The 24545-nt window shown below is 39.3% G+C and overlaps 1 protein-coding gene across 4 annotated transcripts in view; it reads right to left on the bottom strand.

The window, feature by feature from the left end:
* Positions 1–24545, bottom strand: part of GSAP (gamma-secretase activating protein) — a 101105-nt gene that overhangs the window by 33041 nt on the left and 43519 nt on the right. For 3 of the 4 annotated variants that reach the window (NM_001193061.1, XM_059885738.1, XM_059885739.1), the window contains 5 exons: positions 20323–20415; positions 19985–20202; positions 7721–7790; positions 7117–7199; positions 2863–2916 (listed from right to left, as the gene is read on the bottom strand). In NM_001193061.1, the coding sequence (NP_001179990.1) occupies positions 2863–2916; positions 7117–7199; positions 7721–7790; positions 19985–20202; positions 20323–20415 (518 nt within the window). The remainder of the gene's footprint in view (positions 1–2862; positions 2917–7116; positions 7200–7720; positions 7791–19984; positions 20203–20322; positions 20416–24545) is intronic. The other variant, XM_024990898.2, reaches the window with a different exon arrangement.

Genomic DNA, 24545 nt, shown 5'->3' with positions numbered 1-24545 from the left:
TTTCTGTTTCATTTAAAAAAATTCTTTTGGAAACCATTCTATAAAGGAAACCTTTTGTCTTTCAGATGATAAACTGGTATAAACCAATTAAATTCGATGGCCATATATTAAACATTTATAAAGTACTCCACTTCACACTAAAATTACTTGCATGAAGACCAGGCGGAAAGTGCTCGTCTAGTTTCGTTTTGTCCTTCCTTCTCCAGACTCCTTATCAGGGCAGTCATCTTACAAGCAGAATGGAAGCAAGCGTGCTCAGAGCAGACAGGGGTCCCTTGGGCCTCATGGAAAATCCAGCAGCAAGCACACCTCCGAAAGGTAACTTGTGATTCAGGTTAAGGGTGCTCAGAGCTAACTCCCATCAGGGAAGCTGCAAGAATAGTCACATAACGGGCCAGGGAGGGAAGAAAAGTAGTGGGGATATGCTACTACAAGATCCATTGCAATATAATTGGGCTGGGACCTGCGGTAGAAGTAGGTCACAGGCAGCTGCTTATAGTGAGAGGTATTATGCAAGCAGAGATGGAGAAACAAATGAGAGTTGTGAGGGCCAAGAGTCTTGTGAACTGAAAGATTTGATAAGTTATGGGGGTGGGGGAGAGGGGCAGGAGCTGGCCAAACCAAACCCAGTACCATCTTCTCCTGAGTCCAAGGGAAAATCCCTTGACATTCCTATGGCTTCCCTGATGAATCCTGTTTGCATGGAAAGGACAGTGAAGAGATCTACAGCTCAAACTTGTCCTATGTAATACTTCTGACTCGTATATGAAAACATGTAGCATCTCAGAAGAACTCCCAAGCATGTTTGGCAACAGTTAATGGGAAATAACTCTCTGCAGAGCCAAATGCTAAAGACAATTAGGGGAGAGTAGAAAAAAGGGAGGAAAAGGCAAAGTGAATAACAGAAGGAAATAAATGAACTACATAAAAAAATAATTTTATACATGTGCACACACACACACACACACACACACAAAGTTAGAGAGTGCAAAAATAAGCTAGCTTGTTCCCAAGCAAAGACAAATTGTATTCTTAGAACAAATCGATGCGTAAAAATCTTGAGAGCCTTCCCATCAGTGTTTTATACTTAATTTTTTAAGTGAAAATACACAATGTTGGTAAGGTTATAGTAAAACTGATAAACTCATAAATCCCTTATAATACTGTAAATTATCACAACATTTTTTGAATATGAGTTTGGCAATAAAAATCAAAGGCTCTAAAAATTATCATGGCCTTTCACTCAGTAATACTCCTGGGCATTTAACCTTAGAGGAATAAATAAATAACACACGCACACACACACACACCCCCCCAAAAAAACCTACATAAAAGTATTCATTGCCAAATTATTTTTAATAGCAAAAATAATTTTTTCAGTGGGGGCTAGAGACAAACTAAATGTCTCAAAATGGAAGAATGATTAAGTAAACTAAAACACAGCAACACAGTGGAAACCTATGGAGTCATTAGAAATCATAATTATGAAAATTATGAAGTTTATGTACCAACATGAAGATGTGCGTGATATACTGTAATTCATAATCTTTATTAAATATCACTAGATGGCCAGTACTACTAGGCAAAATATGCTCACCTATGACAAAGACCAGGAGGAAATGGGGCAAACAGACAGTTATGCTAGAAATTAAAGAACTGTGGGTGACGTTGCTCTCTTCTAAAAATTCCTTCACTGGTTTATTGTGTGTCCATTAAACACATTCTGGATTTGTTGAACTTGTGATAAAAGCAAAAACAAGAAAATGAGAAGATGGAGGTTCTTAATAAGAATCTTTTACGCTGTTAATCAAACCTTTCTTTTGCATCATTTTCCTGCTTTGGTAGAACTTCAAAGTTGTCCCACATTGCTGCCTAGAAACCTCTCTCATCCATCTCCACTTAAAGGATGCTTGAAGGCCAAAACCAAGAACCGCTAAACTTGCCCCAGTCGGCCCTCTCTCACCCCCAGGGCATCAGCATGACCTCAAACACCCACAGCTTCCCCCCAGCTTCCTGGGCCTGGCCTGCTCTTCATGGAATCAAAAGAATCAAATGTAAATACCAAGAGGCACACTGGGCTGCCTGCTGCCAAAAGTTGAGATTTCCCAGCACACAGCAAGCTATAATTAACAGGAGGCAGTGCCAAAAACAACAAAGGAGCTTCAAGGAAACTGTGCTAAAATACTCCCCAGTTTTTAACTACATACACATTCTTTTCTACTCACCCACCTTACCCCACCCTCCCCATTGTCTTAGAAACTCCTGTGAAACCACCAGCCTGTAGAGAGACACTAACGCTGTCACTTGGCGGGCAGGAAGAAGGTGCTCTGAGACCACAGAGACAGCCCAAACAGGCCACTCTTAAGAAGCAGAAAGCCCGTTCTCAGAACCAGAAGGAAACTAGATAATCCCAGCCCAGGTTACTTAATGGTTTTAAGATTCTGTGGTGTGTGTGTGTGTGTGTGTGTGTGTGTGTGTGTGTGTTGAGGGGGTGACAAAGTAAATGAAGTGAAAAAAAAAAAAAAAACACAGCTCTCGGGTCCTCTAGAGAAAATTTACAGGACTTCCTCCAGCGTGGACCGGCTTCAAGCACAGTGGAAAGTATGACTTCTACATGCTTCATATTCTCTGTCTTCAGAAAACCTCCCTCTTTAAAGAGCACTCCTAAGAGTTGCCCTGATACCATCCTTAGAGACTACCACATACAAAGGACTGCCTAGACAACCAGCCTTACCCGTCACCCCACCCTCCCCCAATAGTTTACAATCCCTCTGGAACCGCCATGACGTTTGGGGCAGGTGACTGTGGAGGCAGCAAGGAAGCCATGCAGGCCTGGGCTTTTGTCTCTCTGTAAGCACTTACCTTCATAAGAGGCAACGGAATCTCTTCTGTCACAAGGGTTATTCCAGGAATTTCCTGTGGAGGGGGAAACACACACACAACTGCTGAACTATCAACTACCACCAGCCTGAGCCTGCAGGAAGTGTTTTCTGTGCACACAGAAGCTGAGGGCAGCTCCCAGTTTGCTAACCTCTACTTTAAATAAACCTTGGGGTTTATAAATACTAGTGAACACAACCTATCTCTTACCTCAGGAAGGAAATATTCTGTAAAGTTACAATTATGATAGTTGACAGTATCACTAAAGGAAAGAATAAGACTACTATAAAGAAACAGAATAATGTATTATTTATACATTTCCATTTAAGAACAAAGGAGGCAAATTACATTTGCACCATCAAGTATGATGATAAGGTGGACACTTTTTTTTTTTTTACTCCTTTCTCCCTCTTCCCCTTCATTTAAATATATTATAGTTGATCCCCATCTCACTAATGAGATTCTTTTTTGACTTCAGTGGAAAACTGTTCTGCACTTCATCCTCCAACATAATTTCAGAAATAAGAGATCTCCATAAAGATTTATACAGCACAATCACCATGGCAAATGTGCAAGAGGCAATTCATATCAGGAAATCCAAATAATAACATTCTTCTAACTCATGAGCATTACAACAGAAATTTAAACAAAAAGATAAACTGCCAAAATTGCCACTTATTTTGAAAAGAGTGGTTCCTTGTTGTTATTAGTCTCTCAACTAGTCAATTCCTCTTTCACTTCCTAAAAAAAAAGTAGATGATATATGGGAAAATAGAAATAAAATCTGGTATTTGTTTAGAACTCAAATGTCCTGAGTTTCATTGACATACAATATTCCTGAGAAAAATAGCATCACAGGGATGGAGAAATAAACCTCCAGAACATTCAAGCAACTGAGATCTTCACTTGACAGGAGAAAGCCTGTTTTAAGAATCTATATGTGCTTCACTTATCACTACTCAGGAACAGAAATTTCACTACAGTTTTAGGCTATAAATAGCATCTTAAAATAGGCACAACAGGCCTCATTGTCTGCAAAGCATAATTCAGGATTATCTATGAGTAAGAGCACAATATTTTCTAGTATCTTAAAAAATCCAATTCAGCTACTTACAGAAATAATCTATTTCCATATAGTAATACAAGTATGTAGTAGCTTCCTGGCCTCGGCTTTCGGTGGGGATGTTCCTTTGCTAGAGGTTCGGATGGCTCGGGTCGTCCAGCAGCCAGCCCTCTGAGGGCCCGGGCGCCAGGCAGGACCCTATGGCCTCCCTGAGTCTTGGAAGGCTGCTGCCGCAACCGAGCCAGCCAGTTCAGCTCCCGGCACCTGAACGTGTGGAGGGCAGCGGCCTGCTTTGGCCTCCGGCACGTTGTTGAGACCTCTGGAGGCTCCAAGCGGCCCTGAGTCTGCTTTTCCATGCCAGGAGACGGGGCGATGGGGGTTGGGGCTTTTGAGTTCATTGACTGTGTGTCAGGGAATTTCTAATGAGGGGATTTTGTGCGTGTGAAAGGGAAAGCCTTCACCGTGCAACAGCATGTAATGCCGACCATGTCGTGGTGTGAAATCAGGTCAACGAGAGAGTGCCATTTCAGGTGTAGATCTTGATAACTATGTCATGGTGCAGAATTTGGCGGAAATGAGTATCACCATCCTCGCAGGTGAAAGATGGACACTGGAAGCATAGACTGCTCCCAACTGAATACTTAACTATCTGGAAACGTGAAGATGACCTAAGGCTGTCCTTGATGAGGAATTTGACAACTTGATCTTCAGGAGCCGCTTAGAGTATTTAAAATTTCCAGGATTGCTTAAAAAAAGAAGTGCTTTTGGACAGCCCATAAATGTACATATAAAACAATGGGACTGTAAATAAAATAATGTGCTTCTTGAAAAAAAAAGATGTAGTAATAGAAGTATGAATTAAAATTTTCTATTGTGGCAGGTATTTATTAAGGGTATAGCATTAAGAGCATAGGCAGATTAGAGAACAGTAAATGATTTATATCAATGCTAAAATCAAATCATAGGATCATAGAATTTCAGAACTAGGAGAGACCTTTAAGGTAACATACTCTAACCACAAGAACTTTAAAGCAACGTGGTAAACCCTAAAATAAGCTCTGTGCAGTGGTTTAACTGGGTTTTTTCATATTTTTCATATTGTATTTCTCATAGGACTTCCTGATGTCACTCTGTATGTCCACAAAGTTCCTCTGTCCCACAAAAAAGGAGAAACACAAATGTGAAGAACTGTCTGTCAGGGTGACAGTCACACAACAACCAACTAACATATTCTCAACCCTGGGAACTAGAGGGCCTGTTTAGTCTCCCAGACACTGAACACAGATAGTGACAGCCAGCATTGGTGGTGAGGGGAGGAAGCTGAAATGTACATTTCCTGCTTCTGGCTAGGGTGGAGGTGGGGGTTAACCTGCAAACTTCCTGCCACCTTACCACACAGTCTGCACGTTTGAAGAACCCTTGTTCTTCAAACAGTGAGGACCTGGAGAAGAAACAAGCTCAGATCTTCCCTTATAACTTCACAGCGAGGCATGAAAGTTTAACAACTCTAAGTGAGAGACAAGAAGAAAGGGCCTTTGGGAAAACTCTTCCATTGTGAATGTCAAAAATTTAGCAATTAATCAAACATGGGACTTCCCTGGCTGGAAGACGTGATTAAGTCTTCCCTAGCGGTTAAGACTCTATGCTTCCATGGCACAGGGCACAGCTTCGATCCCTGGTGAGGGGAACGAGGGTCCTACATGCTGCAGGACAGGGCCACCACCAAAAAAATTAAAAATCAAACACATCTGAAAGGCCTTTTTAAAGGATTAAATTTAGATAGTTTTAAAACAAAATGGGAAGTGTTACAGTTTATCCTAGTACTTATTTTCTGGTGTCTCCTGAAATAAATTTATTTTTCTAAATGCCTTGTTGATACAAACCTCTGCCTCAAGAGTAAGCACACAGTAGTTTTAACATCTAAACATGTAAGGAGGAGAGGCAGAACCTTTTTCAGGGGCAGCCTGTACGTGGTTTTCACTTCTGATCCAACAAAGTTCAGTTTATTGAACCACATTCAAGAGAAAATGAACAATGTTTTCTCCTGTAACACTTCTTCCCAACTAAAAGGAAGGGAGTCTGGACCTACAGGAAGAAAACGATGAATGGGGTGAATTTGCTTAAGATTACTGACTTTAACTGATCTTGACACTCTAGAGTTATCACAGCTTTTCTTCCTAAGGCTGGGGGAAAAGCTTATGAAGGTGCTAATCTACTAAGTAAATAGAATGGCTCTGAGTAACAGCAGTGGTCCAGCCGCTGCTCATTTATAAAATCCTAAGATTATTTTCATATACTTCCACTGCTAAAAAAATCTTTAAAAACTAAAACAATTTGAAGATGATAGAAGCTTCATTCTGCTTGGTAGTAGGAAGGGTAACACATACACTGTATCTTCTCCTTCAATTCTAGAGTTTTATGTTAAATACATTTGGCCAACAGTAACGATTCACTGTCTTTCTTCTGCCAGAAATCCCCAATTCAGATCCTTATGGGGGCTTCCCTGATAGCTCAGTTGGTAAAGAATCTGCCTGCAATGCAGGAGACCCCAGTTTGATTCTTGGGTTGGGAAGATCCGCTGGAGAAGGGGTAGGCTACCCACTCCAGTATTCCTGGGCTTCCCTTGTGGCTCAGCTGGTAAAGAATCCACCTGCAATGAGGTTCGATCCCTGGATTGGGAAGAGCCCCTGCAGAAGGGAATGGCTACCCACTCCAGTATTCTGGCCTGGAGAATTCCATGAACTGTATAGTTCATGGGGTCGCAAAGAGTTGGACACGACTGGCCACCTCATGCAAAGGGTTGATTCACTGGAAAAGACCCTGATGCTGGGAGGGATTGGGGGCAGGAGGAGAAGGGGACGACAGAGGATGAGATGGCTGGATGGCATCACTGACTCGATGGACGTGAGTCTCAGTGAACTCCGGGAGTTGGTGATGGACAGGGAGGCCTGGCGTGCTGCGATTCATGGGGTCGCAAAGAGTCGGACACAACTGAGCAACTGATCTGATCTGATCTGATCTGATCTGAGTGACTTTCACTTTCACTTTCAGATTCTTATGAGTCAAAATAGAAATGAAATCACGGCCTTGGTTACTGAGACAAGGATATCCTACAACTGACCCACTGTGAATCAATTTTAATTACACAAGGAATATATAAAGTGTTAACTTACTGTATCCCAAGTGAGCAGTGAGGAATACGGCAAAAGTTTATCCATGTTACTTGTCTCTGGATAAATGCTCCAATATGAAGAAGCTGAGTAAGTTTGGGGAGGGGGAGACATGTTTTAATATGAAGAACAGGCAGTAGACTTTGTAATTCACCAAAACAAGCAAACCAACAAAAGTTTTCATTGCCTTATTCTTCATTCTCAAAAGGCTAATCATCATGGTTCTGTCTGCTGATTAAAATGTTCAGGTTCTACTTTTTACATTGAGAACAATTTCAAAAATTATTTGACATTTACATCTGTCCAAATGACATTATATCACTTCACACAGAACCAGCCAACACAATGCTGAGCATTACTTTTTACTGGAAAAAAAAATCACTAACAAGGTTATAGAATCAAGATCATGTCTTATATTCCATCAGTCTCCAAAGAGTCACAGCTTCTTGCAAAACCACAAGAGAATTAGCTGCTGACTACAATAGAGTTTAAAAATAAAATGCTCCTATCCAACATTTTGACATATTGAGGCCTTATCAATTTACCGCTTTCCCTTAAGCAAAAGAATCATGGATTCAATTTAACATGCACCATCAGAAACACCTACCAATTATAAATTCCTGAATGAGGTCAAATGAATGGCAGGCAGAGATGTTCTCAGAAATCCACTGAATAATCTTTAAAAAGTAAGAAGACAATTCCGTTGGTATTTAAATCTAAACCATGCCCTCCCATCACCAAAGAAGTACAAGATATGTACGAATCTTTTAAAGTGTGATATCTATTTTAGAATTGCCTAGAAACACACTCACTTCTACATAACACAAAGCTGCGTGGGTAAAACAGCACTATAAATGAGGTCCTCTTCATACATCATTTTAATAAACGCCCTTGGCTGGGATCCAAATAAGTCTTCTTGAATCCAGTGTTTGTTTTTGCTAGAGTAGGATATATAACAGGGAAATAATGGTGTGAAGAGCTATGGATACAGGAGAAAACCGAACTCAACCACTGAGCTTGGAGGCAGCAGACCTGGGTTTGAATTTCAGCACAGTCACACCATTTCATTGTTGTCAGCATGGCTATGCTGTCTTCCCAAGGACAGTATAATTCCTGTTATATCTACGATTCTCTCAATCAACCTCTATAACATCCTGCTGCAGAAACAAAACTCTTTGCTCCTGAACCTTAGAACTGATGCTATGAGGTCTGACTAGCCATGGAGCCTCTCACATTTCTGTTCCTGCCAATAAGTTGTTCTTATTTCCAAACATACTCATGCTAGTTATCTTATTAACACTATTATTAATTGATAGTATTTAAATATTTGATTGTTTAAATGTTATTAAATTTAAATATTATTTAAATATTGAAACAACCATTTAAATAATATTTAAATATTAATAAAATATTACCCCAGACAAGTGAAATATGTATACAAAAAGAATACTGGTGGGTTGGTTAGTTGAGTGCTTGGCTAGTAGGAAGCTGCTGTACAGCACAGGGAGCTCAGCTCAGTGCTCTGTGATGACCTAGAGGTCTAGGGTAGGAAGTGGGAGGAAGGTTCCTGAGGGAGAAGATGTGAGCATATGTATAGCTGATTCACTTTGTTGTCAGCAGGAACTAACACAACACTGTAAAGCAATTATACTCCAATTTGAAAAAAAGATAAAGCTGAAAGAATAAAATGCTCAAAATACAGCTCCAAGAGACAAAGAGTTGGTATAAAGATGAAAGACAAATCATGACAAGGAACACAAAGCAAGGCATGTGAACAATGGGATACATGTGTCTCTTTCAATTTTGGTTTCCTCAGGGTGTATGCCTAGGAGTGGGATTGCTGGGTCATATGGTGGTTTTATTCCTAGTTTTTTAAGGAATCTCCATACCGTCTTCCATAGTGGCTGTATCAATTTACATTCCCACCAACAGTGCAAGAGCATTCCCTTTTCTCCACACACTCTCCAGCATTTACTGTTTGTAGACTTCTTGATGAGGGCCATTCTGACTGGGGTTAGGTGATATCTCATTGTAGTTTTGATTTGCATTTCTCTACTAATGAGCGATGTTGAGTATCTTTTCATGTATTTGTTAACCATCTGTATGTCTTCTTTGGAGAAATGTCTGTCTAAGTTTTTTTCCCACTTTTTGATTGGGTTGTTTGTTTTTCTAGCATTGAGTTGTATGAGCTGCTTGTATATTTTGGAAATTAATCCTTTGTCAGTTATTTCATTTGCTATTATTTTCTCCCATTCTGAGGGCTGTCTTTTCACCTTGCTTATGTGCTTTCCTTTGCTGTGCAAAAGCTTTTAAGTTTAATCAGGTCCCACTTGCTTACTTTTGTTTTTATTTCTGTTATTCTAGAAGGTGGGTCACAGAGGATCTTGCTTTGATTTATATCATTGAATGTTCTGCCTATGTTATCCTCTAAGAGTTTTATAGTTTCTGGTCTTACATTTAGGTCTTTCATCCATTTTGAGTTTATCTTTGTGTATGGTGTTAGGAAGTGTTCTAATTTCATTCTTTTACAGGTAGCTGTCCAGTTTTCCCAGCACCATTTGTTGAACAGACTGTCTTTGCCCCATTGTATATTCTTGCCTCCTTTGTCAAAAATAAGGTTCCCATAGGTACATGGGTTTATCTCTGGGTTTTCTATCTTGTTCCATTGGTCTGTATTTCTGTTTTTGTGTCAGTACCATACTGTCTTGATGACTGTAGCTTTGTAGTATAATCTGAAGTCAGGAAGGTTGATTCCTCCAGCTCCAGTCTTCTTTCATCAAGACTGCTTTGGCTGTTCAGGGTCTTTTGTGTTTCCATATGAATTGTGAAATTTTTTGTTCTAGTTCTGTGGAAAATGCCATTAGTAATTTGATAGGGATTGCATTAAATCTGTAGATTACATTTGGTAGAACAGTCATTTTCACAATATTGATTCTTCCTACCCAGGAACAGAATGTCTCTCCGTTTATGTCATCTTTGACTTCTTTCATCAGTGTCTTAAAATTTTCTGTGTACAGTTCTTTTGTCTCCTTAGGTAAGTTAATTCCTACATATTTAATTCTTTTTGTTGCAGTGGTGAATGGGATTGATTCCTTAATTTCTCTTTCTGATTTTTCATTGTTAGTATATAGAAACACAAGTAATCTCTGTGTATTGATTTTGTATCCTGTAACTTTGCTAAATCCACTAATTAGCTCTAATAATTTTCTGATACTATCTTTAGGGTTTTCTATGTACAGTATCAAGTCATCTGCAAACAGTGAGAGCTTTACTTCTTCTTTTCTGATCTGGATTCCTTTTATTTCTTTTTCTTCTCTGATTGCTGTAGCTAGGACTTCCAGAACTATGTTGAATAATAGTGGTGAAAGTGGACACCCTTGTCCTGTTCCTGATCTTAGGGGGAATGCTTTCAGCTTCTCACAATTGAGAATAATGTTTGCTGTAGGCTTATCATAGATGGCCTTTACTATTGTTGAGTTAGTTTCCTTCTATGTACTTTTCAAACTTTTTTGAAGAGTTTTAATCATAAATCGTTGATGAATTTTGTCAAAGGCTTTTTCTCCATCTATTTAGATGATCATATGGTTTTTATCTTTCAATTTGTTCATATGGTCTATCATATTGATTTCTGTATATTGAAGAATCCTTGCATCCCTGGAAAAAACCCAACTTGATCATGGTGTATGAGTTTTTTGATGTGTTGGTGAATTCTGTTTGCTAAAATTTTGTTGAGGAGTTTTGTATCTATGTTCATCGGTGATACTGGTCTGTAGTTTTCTTTTTGTGTGTTGTCTGTCTGGTTTTGGTATCAGGGTAATGGTGGCCTTGTAGAATGAATTTGGAAGGGTCCCTTCCCCTGCAATTTTTTGAAAGAGTTTTAGAAGGATAGGCATTAGCTCTTCTCTAAATGTTTGATAGAATTCTCCTGTGAAGCCATCTGGTCCTGGGCTTTTGTTTTTTTTGGGAGATTTCTGATCACAGCTTCAATTTCAGTACTTCTAACTGGGTTGTTCATAATTTCTATTTCTTCCTGCTTCAGCCCTGGAAGAATGAACTTTTCTAAGAATCTGTCCATTTCTTCCAGGTTATCTATTTTATTGCCATATAGTTGTTCATAATAGTCTCTTATAATCTTCTGTATTTCTGCCCTGTTGTAACCTCTCCTTTTTAATTTCTAATTCTGTTGATTTGATTCTTCTCTCTTTTTTTTTTGATGAGTCTGGCTAGATCAGATCAGATCAGTTGCTCAGTCGTGTCCGACTCTTTGTGACCCCATGAATTGCAGCACGCCAGGCCTCCCTGTCCATCACCAACTCCTAGAGTTCACTCAGACTCATGTCCATCGAGTTGGTGATGCCATCCAGCCATCTCATCCTCTGTCATCCCCTTCTCCTCCTGCCCCCAATCCCTCCCAGCATCAGAGTCTTTTCCAATGAGTCAACTCTTCGCATGAGGTGGCCAAAGTACTGGAGTTTCAGCTTTAGCATCATTCCTTCCAAAGAAATCCGAGGGCTGATCTCCTTCAGAATGGACTGGTTGGATCTCCTTGCAGTCCAAGGGACTCTCAAGAGTCTTCTCCAACACCACAGTTCAAAAGCATCAATTCTTTGGTACTCAGCCTTCTTCACAGTCCAACTCTCACATCCATACATGACCACTGGAAAAACCATAGCCTTGACTAGACGAACCTTTGTTGGCAAAGTAATGTCTCTGCTTTTGAATATGCTATCTAGGTTGGTCATAACTTTCCTTCCAAGGAGTAAGCGTCTTTTAATTTCATGGCTGCAGTCACCATCTGCAGTGATTTTGGAGCCCAGAAAAATAAAGTCTGACACTGTTTCCACTGTTTCCCCATCTATTTCCCATGAAGTGGTGGGACCGGATGCCATGATCTTCGTTTTCCGAATGTTGAGCTTTAAGCCAACTTTTTCACTCTCCACTTTCACTTTCATCAAGAGGCTTTTGAGTTCCTCTTCACTTTCTGCCATAAGGGTGGTATCATCTGCAGATCTGAGGTTATTGATATTTCTCCTGGCAAACTTGATTCCAGCTTGTGCTTCTTCCAATCCAGCATTTCTCATGATGTACTCTGCATAGAAGTTAAATAAACAGTATACAGCCTTGACGGACTCCTTTTCCTATTTGGAACAAGTCTGTTGTTCCATGTCCAGTTCTAACTGTTGCTTCCTGACCTGCATACAAATTTCTCAAGAGGCAGATCAGGTGGTCTGGTATTCCCATCTCTTGAAGAATTTTCCACCGTTTATTGTGATCCACACAGTCAAAGGCTTTGGCATAGTCAATAAAGCAGAAATAGATGTTTTTCTGGAACTCTCTTGCTTTTTCTATGATCCAGCAGATGTTGGCAATTTGATCTCTGGTTCCTCTGCCTTTTCTAAAACCAGCTTGAACAGCAGGAAGTTCACGGTTCACATATTGCTGAAGCCTGGCTTGGAGAATTTTGAGCATTACTTTACTAGTGTGTGAGATGAGTGCAATTGTGCGGTAGTTTGAGCATTCTTTGGCATTGCCTTTCTTTGGGATTGGAATGAAAACTGACCTATTTCAGTCCTGTGGCCACTGCTGAGTTTTCTAAATTTGCTGGCATATTGAGTGCAGCACTTTCACAGCATCATCTTTCAGGATTTGTAATAGCTCAACTGGAATTCCATCACCTCCACTAGCTTTGTTCGTAGTGATGCTTTCTAAGGCCCACTTGACTTCACATTCCAGGATGTCTGGCTCTAGGTCAGTGATCACACCATCGTGATTATCTGGGTCTTGAAGATCTTTTTTGTACAGTTCTTCTGTGTATTCTTGCCATCTCTTCTTAATAAGGGTTTATCAATTTTGTTTATCTTCTCAAAGAACCAGCTTTTAGTTTTATTAATCTTTACTATTGCTTCTTTCATTTCTTTTTCATTTATGTCTGCTTGGATCTTTATGATTTCTCTCCTTCTACTAATTTTGGGGGGTTTTTTTGTTCTTCTTTTCCAGTTGTTTTAGGTGTAACATTAGGCTATCTATTTGATGTTTTTCTTGTTTCTTAAGGTAGGACTGTATTGTTATAAACGTCCCTTTTAGGACTGTTTTTGCTTCACCCAATATGTTTTGAGTTGTGTTTTCATTGTCATTTGTTTCTAGACATTTTTTGATTTACGTCTTGATTTCTTCAGTAACCTGTTGGTTATTTAGAAACGTGTTGTTTAATCTCCATGTGTTTGTGTTTCTTACAGTCTTTTTCATGTAATTGGTATCCAGTCTCATAGCATTGTGGTTGGAGAAGATGCTTGATAAGATTTCAACTTTCTTAAATTTACTGAGGTTTGATTTGTCATCCAAGATGTGGTCTATCCTGGAGAATGTTCCATGTGCAGTTGAGAGAAAGGTGTATTCTTCTGCATTTGGATGGAATGTCCTGAAGATATCAATGAGATCCATCTCATCTAATGTATCATTTAAGGCTTGTGTTTCCTTGTTAATTTTCTGTTTTGATGGTCTGTCCATTGGTGTGAATGGGGTGTTAAAGTCTCCTACTATTATTGTGTTACTGTCAATTTCTCCTTTTATGTCTGTTAGTGTTTGTCTTATGTATTGAGGTGCCCCTATGTTGGGTGCATAGATATTTACAATTGTTATGTCTTCTTCTTGGATTGATCCCCGATCATTATGTAGTGTCCTTCCTTATCTCTTGTAATCTTCTTTATTTTAAGGTCTATTTTGTCTGATATGAGGATTGCTACTCCAGCATTCTTTTGCTTCCTATTTGCATAGAATATATTTTTCCATCCTCTCACTTTTAGTCTATATGTGTCTTTAGGTCTGAAGTGGGTTTCTTGTAGACAGCATATATATGGGTCTTGTTTTTGTATCCATTCAGCCAGTCTGTGTCTTTTGATTGGAGCATTTAATGACTTACATTTAAAGTAATTATTGATATATATGTTCCTATTGCCATTTTCTAATTGTTTGGGGTTGATTTTGTAGATCTTTTTTTCTTCTCTTGTATTTCTTGACTGTATAAGTCCTTTTAACATTTGTTGTACAGCTGGTTTGGTGGCACTGCATTCTCTTAACTTTTGCTTGTCTCAAAAGCTTTTTTTCTCCATCAATTTTGAATGAGATCTTTGCCAGATACAGTAATCTTGGTTGTAGATTTTTCCCTTTCAGTACTTTAAATATATCCTGCCATTCCCTTCTGGCCTGCAGAGTTTCTGCTGAAAGATCAGCTGTTACGCATATGGGGTTCCCTTGTATGTTACTTGTTGCTTCTCCTTTGCTGCTTTTAATATTCTTTTTTTGTGTTTAGTCTTTGTTAGTTTGATTAGTATGCATCTTGGTGTGTTTCTTCTTGGGTTTATCCTATATGGGACTCTTTGTGCCTCTTGGACTTGATTGACTATTTCCTTTTCCATGTTGGGGAAATTTTCAACTATAATCTCTTCCAAAATTTTCTCATACCCTTTATTTTTCTCTTTTTCTTCTGGAACCCCTATAATTTGAATGTTGGTGCATTTGATATGGTCTCAGACGTTTCTGAGACTGTCCTCAGCTCTTTTCGTTCTTTTTACTTTATTCTGCTCTTCAGAAATTATTTCCACTATCTTCCAGCTCACTGATTCGTTCTTCTGCTTCAGATACTCTGCTCTTGATTCCTTCTAGAGTATTTTTAATTTCAGTAATTGAGTTGTTTCTCTCTGTGTGTTTATTCTTTAACTCTTCTAGGTCTTTGTTAATTGATTCTTGCATTTTCTCCATTTTGTTTTCAAGGTTTTTGATTATCTTTACTATCATTATTCTAAATTATTTTTCAGGTAATTTTCCTATTTCCTCTTCATTTATTTGGACTTCTGTGTTTCTAGTTTGTTCCTTCATTAGTGCAGTATTTCTCTGCCTTTTCATTTTTTTTAAAGTTATTGTGTTTGATGTCTCCTTTTCCCAGGCTTCAAGGAAAATTGAATTCTTTCCTTGAAGAAGGTTGAATTCTTTCTTCCTTTTAGTTTCTGCCCTCCTAAGGTTGGCATCACCAACTTGATGGACAGGAGTTTGGGTGAACTCTGGGAGTTGGTGATGGACAGGGAGGCCCGGCGTGCTGCAATTCATGAGGTCGCAAAGAGTCGGACACGACTGAGCGACTGAACTGAACTGAACTGAACTGAAGGTTGGTCCAGTGGTTTGTGTGAGCTTCATGTAGGGTGAGATTTGTGCTGAGTTTTTGTTTGTTTGTTTTGCCTCTGATGGGCAAGGCTGAGTGAGGTGGTAATCCTATTGTCTGATGATTGAGTTTGTACTTTTGTTTCGTTTGTTGTTTAGATGAGGCATCCTGCACAGGGCGCTACTGGTGGTTGGGCGATGCTGGGTCTTGTATTCAAGTAGTTTCCTTTGTGTGAGTTCTCACTATTTGATACTCCCTAGGGTTAGTTCCTTGGTAGTGTAGGGTCTTGGAGTCAGTGCTCCCACTCCAAAGGCTCAGGGTTTAATCTCTGGTCAGGAACGAAGATTCCACAAGTGGTTTGTTATGGCATTAAGTGAGATTAAAACAAATATCCAAAAACAAGAAACCAAAGATGAACCCCAGACAAATGGCAGTTACAAAATCAGGCAAATAATAATTAAAATAATGGAATACACACACACACACACACATATATATATACACACACCCATAAGCAAAGTGGAAACAGTCCAACAAAAATAAAGTACAGTAGATTGATCTGGTGAACAAAGGAAATCAAAAATTATATTTACCAGTTAAAATATAAACTAACTTAAGCACAAACTGGAAAACAAGACTAAAGCAAGGTGCCAAGTGGGGAATAAAGCAATGAAAACAAAACTAACAAATATGTTGAGAGGACAGGAAAGAAAGAAAGAATAGATACGCAAAGTTAAACAGAGGTAGATGAAGAAGATTTATATAAATTAAAGATTAACTGCAAGGGGAAGAGAATGGAAGAAAAGGCAAGCAAAGGAATAAATGTAGAAAAAATAGGTTTAAAAAAATTAAAAATAGAAAAGAGAAAAAAAAACAGAAGAAGAAAGAAAAAAGGGAACAAAAAGGAAAACTCCACAAACTGCAAAAGCCCACTGTAGAGGCAGAGGTTTTTAACAAGAATAGAAAATGTGACTGAATATACACATATACATATATACCCATAAGCAAAATCAAAACAGTTCAACAAAAATAAAATACAATAGATTGACCCAGTGAACAAAGGAAACCAAAAATTTCATCTACCAGAACAACACTAATTAAAGCACAAACTGGGAAACAAAACTAAAGCAAAGTGACAACTGGGGAATAAAGCAATGAAAATAAAAGTAACAAATATGTTTAGAAGAAAAGAGAGAAAGAAAAGAAAGAAAGAATAGATATTCAGAGTTAAATAGAGGTAGATAATGTTAAATGTAGATATGTTAAATATAACATATAAGTGTTTATATACGTTAATGATTAACTGCAAGGGGAAAAGAACAGTAGGAAAAGCAAATAAAGAAATAAATGTAGAGAAAATAATAATAGATTTAAAAAATTAAAATTAAAAACAGAGAAAAAAAAGAGGAAAACTCCACAGAACTGCAAAAGCTCAGTGTAGAGGCAGAGGTTTATAACAACAATAAAAAATATGACTGAGGGGGGAAAAAAAAGCTCAAAAGCTTAATTGAGTTTCTTAGTGCCAATAGAATCAAGAATTACAACAGAGCGGGGAAAAAAGAAAAAACAATCCAAAAGAATCTATAGAACAGGTCAAAAAATAATAATAAATGTTTTTCTTGAGTCACTTCTGTCAGAGTCCCCTCCCTAGGATCCCCTCCAAAACTGTGCTGATCTCTGGACCTGCTGTGGGGGCTGCTCAAATTCTAATCTGGTCCTGCTCCTGTGTGTTCTTGCCTCCAATGTCCATAGCTATCAGAGCTAGTGTGTCATCTTTTGTGGGCACTCTCAATGGCCTTTTATATATTCCATAGACATAAAGTCTGCTTAGTTGATTGTGTGGATTTAATCTGCAGCTTGTACAGCTAGTGGGAAGGTTTTGGGTCTTCTTCCTTAGACACACTGCCCCTGGGTTTCAATTGTGGTTTTATTTCTGCCTCTACATGTGTGTCTTCCACTGGGGTTTAGCTCTTGAGGCTGCCCTGAAGGGCTTGAGTTTGCCCCTGTGAGGGCCAGGTTTGGAGGTGGTGCAGCTGCTTGGGTCACAGGAGTTCTGGCAGCACCAGGAGCTCAGGAGGGGGTTAGCGACTAGGGTAGTAGGAAATACGGTGCTCTAGAAGGGTTTGGGAAGAAGGCAATGGCACCCCACTCCAGTACTCTTGCCTGGAAAATCCCATGGACAGAGGAGCCTGGTAGGCTGCAGTCCATGGGGTCGCTAAGAGTCAGACACGACTGAGCGACTTCCCTTTCACTTTTCACTTTCATGCATTGGAGAAGGAAATGACAACCCACTCCAGTGTTCTTGCCTGGAGAATCCCAGGGACGGGGGAGCCTGGTGGGCTGCCGTCTATGGGGTCACACAGAGTCGGACACGACTGAAGTGACTTAGCAGCAGCAGCAGCAGCAGAAGGGTTTGGCAACCAATCTTGGCCAATACGCTCCAGTATTCTTACCTGGAGAACACCCTCTCTGACAGGGAAGCCTGGCAGGCCACAGTCTGCAGGATTGCAAAGAGTCGGACATGACTGAAGCAACCCTGTGCACACAAACGTAAGACTGTTTCTTTTGCCTGTGGCAGCTCTGCCCCAATGAGGGTTGAACGTGAAGGAGGTGCAGCTGCTTGGCTTGCAGGGACCCTGTCGGCGCCAAGTGTGCAGGGACACGGATTGCCTCTACTGCAGGAGTTATGGCCCTAAAAGAATCTTTTGTTGAGCTTCTTATAGCTGGTGATCAGAAGGTCTCTTTGGCCAGTCCTTCTCCATAGCTCTGCCCATTCATGCACTTAGAGGGCTCCCTTGCTTTGAGTCCTTTTCTACTGTTTTCTAAATAAGAGAAAGTAACTATCAACTTCATATCTATACTCAGTTAAATGATCATTAAAGAAGGAGCGCAGCTTTCCCCAGCAGTTAAGAGCCTGGGATGCTGGCACGGCTGCTGGTAATGGTCCTTATCATCATTTCTTCTCTTGTTATTCCCCTCAAAACTCTCAATATAAATCTCACTTCCTGCTATAAGTAAAGGTCAAATAAAGATATTTTCAGGCACACACACACAAATAAAATTGAATGTTTGGGAAAGACTCTAAGACATGTCTCTAAAAACACTTATTAAAAAACTAGGTGGAGAGTGAAAAAGTTGGCTTAAAGCTCAACATTCAGAAAACGAAGATCATGGCATCCGGTCCCATCACTTCATGGGAAATAGATGGGGAAACAGTGGAAACAGTGTCACACTTTATTTTGGGGGGCTCCAAAATCACTGCAGATGGTGACTGCAGCCACAAAATTAAAAGATGCTTACTCCTTGGAAGGAAAGTTATGACCAACCTAGATAGCATATTCAAAAGCAGAGACATTACTTTGCCAACAAAGGTCCGTCTAGTCAAGGCTATGGTTTTTCCAGTGGTCATGTATGGATGTGAGAGTTGGACTGTGAAGAAAGCTGAGCGCCAAAGAATTGATGCTTTTGAACTGTGGTGTTGGAGAAGACTCTTGAGAGTCCCTTGGACTGCAAGGAGATCCAACCAGTCCATTCTGAAGGAGATCAGCCCTAGGATTTCTTTGGAAGGAATGATGCTAAAGCTGAAACTCCAGTACTTTGGCCACCTCATGCGAAGAGTTGACTCATTGGAAAAGACTCTGATGCTGGGAGGGATTGGGGGCAGGAGGAGAAGGGGATGACAGAGGATGAGATGGCTGGATGGCATCACTGACTTGAGGGACGTGAGTCCGGGTGAACTCCGGGAGTTGGTGATGGACAGGGAAGCCTGGCTTGCTGTGATTCATGGGGTCGCAAAGAGTCGGACACGACTGAGCGACTGAACTGAACTGAACTGAGGTGTGAGACAACTATAATAGGAAAAACTGCCTGATAATATACAAACTACTTAGAAAGGATCTTTAAACTATTGACCTCCTTAGAGAATAAAATGAAAAGAAAAAGAAAGTAACTGGAAGAGCCTTATAGGTACAGATAAAGCTAGGACATTAGTAGTGGTTTTATGTAAGAAAAATAATTTTTAACTCCAATTAGTTGCCAAAGAATGGGCCTTGCTGCTGCTGCTGCTGCTGCTAAGTCTCTTCAGTCGTGTCCGACTCTGCGTGACCCCATAGACGGCAGCCCACCAATCTACATCAAAAGATAGGGAAATAAATGTACATCTACATGTTTTAGGTTAAGATAATAAAATATTTAAGATATCTTCTTTTCAACTGATCAACCACCCATTGGTCCCAATCAAGTCTAATGAAGGGTTTCTCCAACTTCATCAAATAGTTGTAAAATTAAGCGGTAAGATGTACGAAAGTGCTTCATAAACTATAATGTGAAATATAAATGTGAGCTATCTGTAATTAAAGTGTAATAAATAGATTTAGTCCTTTTGATGATATACACAAAATACAGACCAGGAGAAAAAGTAGATATTTGAGAAACTCTATTTTCCTGAGCACTTCCTTGGAATGTTACTGATAGAGCTAACATTCACTCACAGTATGGAAAAGAGAATAGTGAAAAGAACAGACATGCCTCCCAGTATGAGGTCTGTGTGCATAAAAAAGCAGAGTGCAAGGGAAGAATACCTTCAAGTCAGGATCAAAAAACGATAAACTTCAGTTGTCACCGAATAAACCTAACTTCTGTTCATTTCAACCATGAAACGTATACATCTGGGGTTGTCCATCTGCAAATTTCTAAACTTAAGCTATATATTCCCACCTTGGCTTCCAGTCGCCGTGGGTCTCGGCCATGCGAGAGTGCACAGTGAAGCAAGGCCATCCTCTCACAGTCCAGCCGGGCGCTCCGCAGGAACTCCACTAAATACGACTGGTTGAGGAGCACCCTGTAGAGCTTTCCAGAACGTGAATCCAGGACCAGAGACCCTGACAGTGACTGTAAAGGACTATGAGGTAGCATGTCAATCACTTCACTGTTTTCTGGCCAAAAAAAAAAAAGTAGATCAGTAAATAAAAGAACCCCACTCCCCCAAATAAAAATATTAACATTTAAATGAACCCAAACAGACCACGTTCACAAGGGAAAAACTACAGGCATACCTGTCAGAAACAGACTGTGGCAGATCAGGTCTGGATGTTGAATGTTAAGGAGATGAAAGAAATGACCAGGTAAGTAAACGGCCACATAATAGTCTATGGAAGAGAGATTAAAGTCAGCTCCAAGTGGCAAGTGCTGCACAGTACAGATTAAAGTCAACAACTTTACAGTATCCCTATTTTTCTCTGAACCTCTTAAAACACAGAAATTTTGACCAATGTAACAAAAAGCTGTCTGATGTCAGTACATTTCATCCTACTAGCAAGATATCATTTATTTCTACCTACAGCTTTCTTCAGATATTTAGCTATGGTTATCTTAATTTATATCTGTAATTTTGTTTATGAATTGTGGCTTTATATAAATCTGAATGAACTCTGAGAACAAATCAGAATTAAAAAAATATCCAGCAACATGAATTATTCCTTAATATGACAGGCTGGAAATAGTTTATCATGGGAATTTCCTTCATAATTTCTGACATGTGAGGGAAGTTCTAAAATTTAGTTTCCTATGTTTGCCCACTGCTCATTGTCACCATTATCGTCAGCAGCAGCATTTTCTCTAAAGAACCTTCAAACTGATATTCATCAAAACAATCTCTGTAGGCATTCTGACGCTTCATGATGTACTAATTTGATTCCTTGCATAACAAGCTGCCTAGAATTCACACCTTCACAGTCCCTTCATAAGATATTTTTGTACAAAGAACAGAATTTTTGTATACGGATTGAGGCAAGGTATACAAAATAGGTTTCTGGAGAAGGGGGCAGGATAGAAGTAGTCCTTGCCAGTAATTTTTCTATGATCTTAGAAAAACAGAAAAATTCATATAGTAGGAGTGAATTTCATGCAGATGAAGCATTTAGATTATTAATATAAGCGAACCAGCTAGACTCGTTTTTCTCCCTAAGAAGTAAAGAAATACATGCTGATAATTATTTGCATAAAAGGCATTCTGAGGATGTAAAACTCTAAATAGTTGACTTATGACTGTCCTTTCAAGTCACTGTGGATTAAGTGATGTTAAAGTACTTAGCATAAGTGGTTGTGATGTTATCGTTATGGCAGCACTTAAGTAGAAAAACACAAATCATGATACGGTAGGGCACAATGGAAAGACATCGTGACCTAAATTAACCCCTCATCCTACCACTTACTTAACCAGTTAACTAAGGTAGTACTATGTCCCTGGGAAAGGGGGCATTTGGAAATACATTGAGGGTGTTCTAAGCCGTCACAATTATTGAGGCAGAGGGGAGATTTACACTGCCATTTGATGAATGAGTGGGCTCCAAGAATGTCAAATCCCTCAGTGTGCACACAAAGTTACTGTCTCACCAAAGGTGTCAGTAGTACCTGTGGTAGGCTGACCATCCCAAAGATGTGGTAATCCCCAGAGCCTATGAATATGTCACCTCAAGTGATAAAGGAGACCTTGAAGATGTGATTAAGGATCTTGAGATAGGAGTATCCTACATTACCCAGTTGGACCTAATGTAATCACAAATGGTTTTATAAGGAAGAAGAGGAAGATTTGACTACAGAAGAGAAGACTATAAGATTATGAAAGAGACTGGAGTGATGTGATCACAAGCCAAGAGATGCTAGCCTTTAGATGCTGGAGGAGGCAAAGAGTCAACTCTTCCCTGAAATCTCCAGAAGGAACCATTTCTGCCCCTACCTTGATGCCCTAAGACTTGCTCATTTTAGAATTTTGACCTCCAGAACCACAAGACAATGTGTTGTTTATTTAAGAGCTAAAATTGTGGTGATTTCTTATTGTAGCAATAAACTAATATAAGATCTTCAGGGGATCTTCCCAACACAGGGGCTGAACCCAGGTCTCCCACATTGCAGGTGGATTCTTTAGCAGCTGAGCCACAAGGGAAGCAGTGCCCCCGATAAGAGACACTAAAAGAAGTTTTGAGTACACAACACAGACTTTCTGAGTTTCAGTTTCATTATCTGTAAAGTAGGGATTCTTTACCAACTGAGCTATCAACATTCAGAAAACTAAGATCATGGCATCCAGTCCCATTACTTCATGGCTAATAGATGAAGAAAAAGTGGAAACAGTGGCTGACTTTATTTTGGGGGGCTCCAAAATCACTGCAGATGGTGACTGCAGCCGTGAAATTAAAAGACACTTGCTCCTTGGAAGGAAAGTTATGACCAACCTAGACAGCATATTAAAAGCAGAGACATTACTTTGCCAACAAAGATCCATCTAGTCAAGGCTATGGTTTTTCCAGTAGTCATGTATGGATGTGAGAGTTGGATTATAAAGAAAGCTGAGCACCAAAGAATTGATGCTTTTGAACTGTGGTGTTGGAGAAGGCTCTTGAGAGTCCCTTGGACTGCAAGGAGATCCAATCAGTCCGTTCTAAAGGAGATCAGTCCTCGGTGTTCTTTGGAAGGACTGATGTTGAAGCTGAAACTCCAATACTTTGGCCACCTCATGCGAAGAGTTGACTCATTGGAAAAGACCCTGATGCTGGGAGGAATTTGGGGCAGGAGGAGAAGGAGACGACAGAGGATGAGATGGCTGGATGGCATCACTGACTCAATGGACATGAGTTTGAGTAAACTTCGGGAGTTGGTGATGGACAGGGAGGCCTGGCGTGTTGCAGTCCATGGGGTTGCAAAGAGTTGGACATGACTGAGCGACTGAACTGAACTGAACTGAACTGAAAGTAGGGATAACATCACCAAGAAAAACTGCTGTAAAGATGAAGAGAACTTAAGCAAAACACTTAGAATATAGTGTTAATTGAGAAAAGACAGTTTTTTAATGTATAAATATATCTCTCTTATATAGAGGTGGTTTGGGGTTCATGAAAAACTTCCCTCAAAACTCTATTCTTTAATATTTAAATAAATATAAGCTCCTTCTAACAGGGTGACACTTCAGGGAAATTACATGCAATAAATTGCAAAAGACCTCACTCAAAAAGCAATACTGTTGTCATAAAAGTCACCTCTAGAATAGTTTTAATCTTGGGTACAAACTTGTGCCTATGTAACAAAATCTGTTTCAAGAAAGAAAGACAAGTTATGTTAGATAGCCTATTTTTACAATAAGCTTTACTATTTTTGCACTCTCCACACTCTAAAGATCATAGATTAAATCATGGCTGCCCCTATCAAGAGTCATTCCTAGGGGTTAAAAAAAAAAAAAAAAAAAAGGAAGCATACATTTGACCTTGCAAAATGGGAAGTTTTTTTAACAGAAAGTTTCCCACATCACTCTAGAGATGGGATACTGCTATAGCTTTGCTGATAAGAATCAAGTCTCAGACCCAGGAAATCTTATATTTCTCTCTTACCACAGGATGCAGTAGAATCAGGCCTCTCAAAAACAATTTCCCACAGGTTCAGAGCTCATATTAAAAACTGCCACATATTGGCCCACTTAGCATAGGATATCTCCCCTCACCAACAGTATCATTCAAAATAAAAATATTTTTTTTGCAACAGTGTGGATGGACCTAGAGAGTATTATGCTTAGTGAAATAAGTCAGATAGAGAAGTAAGAAATATTCTGTGTCACTTATATGAAGAATCTAAAAAAATAAAACAATTATCTATAACAAAACAAAAGCAGACTTACAGATACAGAGAACAGATTAGTGGTTACCAGTGAGGAGAGAGAATAAGGGCAAAATAAGGGTAGGAGATTAAGAGGTACAAAGTAAATAAGCTACAAAGATATATTTTACAGACAAGGAAACATAGCCATTATTTTGTAATAACTTTAAGTGGAGTATAATCTATAAAATAATGAATCACTGTTGTTCACCTGAAATTAATATAATATTGTGAGTTAATTACACTTCAATTTAAAAGACAAAAAAAAATATAAACTTTCTTATCGTTTTGGTTCTTTCTTTGCCCAGTTCCTTTACAAGCTTTTGCCATGATAGTAGGCAAACTGGGAAACAGGGATAAATTAAAGAACTCATCTGCTCTAAACCTGAAGTTTTTCTTTTAAAAATACTGTGCCATGTCCCATATGCAGGCAAGCAATAGTCCTGTTTAGTCTTGTACTAACCAACCGGTTTGTGCCCACTCATCCCACCTGTCATGGAAAAGCAGCTTTCCACTGGTAGCCACAATAAATCCCTTCTTTATTGGCTTCCTTATAGACTCACTTAATATGGTTTTTTTTTTTTTTCACTTAATGTATTTAAGTTTAATACTCAAGTTCCCTTTACCATATTTA

Source organism: Bos taurus, chromosome 4, assembly GCF_002263795.3.
Source record: "Bos taurus isolate L1 Dominette 01449 registration number 42190680 breed Hereford chromosome 4, ARS-UCD2.0, whole genome shotgun sequence".
NCBI classification, from domain to species: Eukaryota; Metazoa; Chordata; class Mammalia; order Artiodactyla; family Bovidae; genus Bos; species Bos taurus.
Note: the sequence above shows the minus strand (reverse complement) of the source record. Positions and strands in the feature narration are given on the sequence as shown.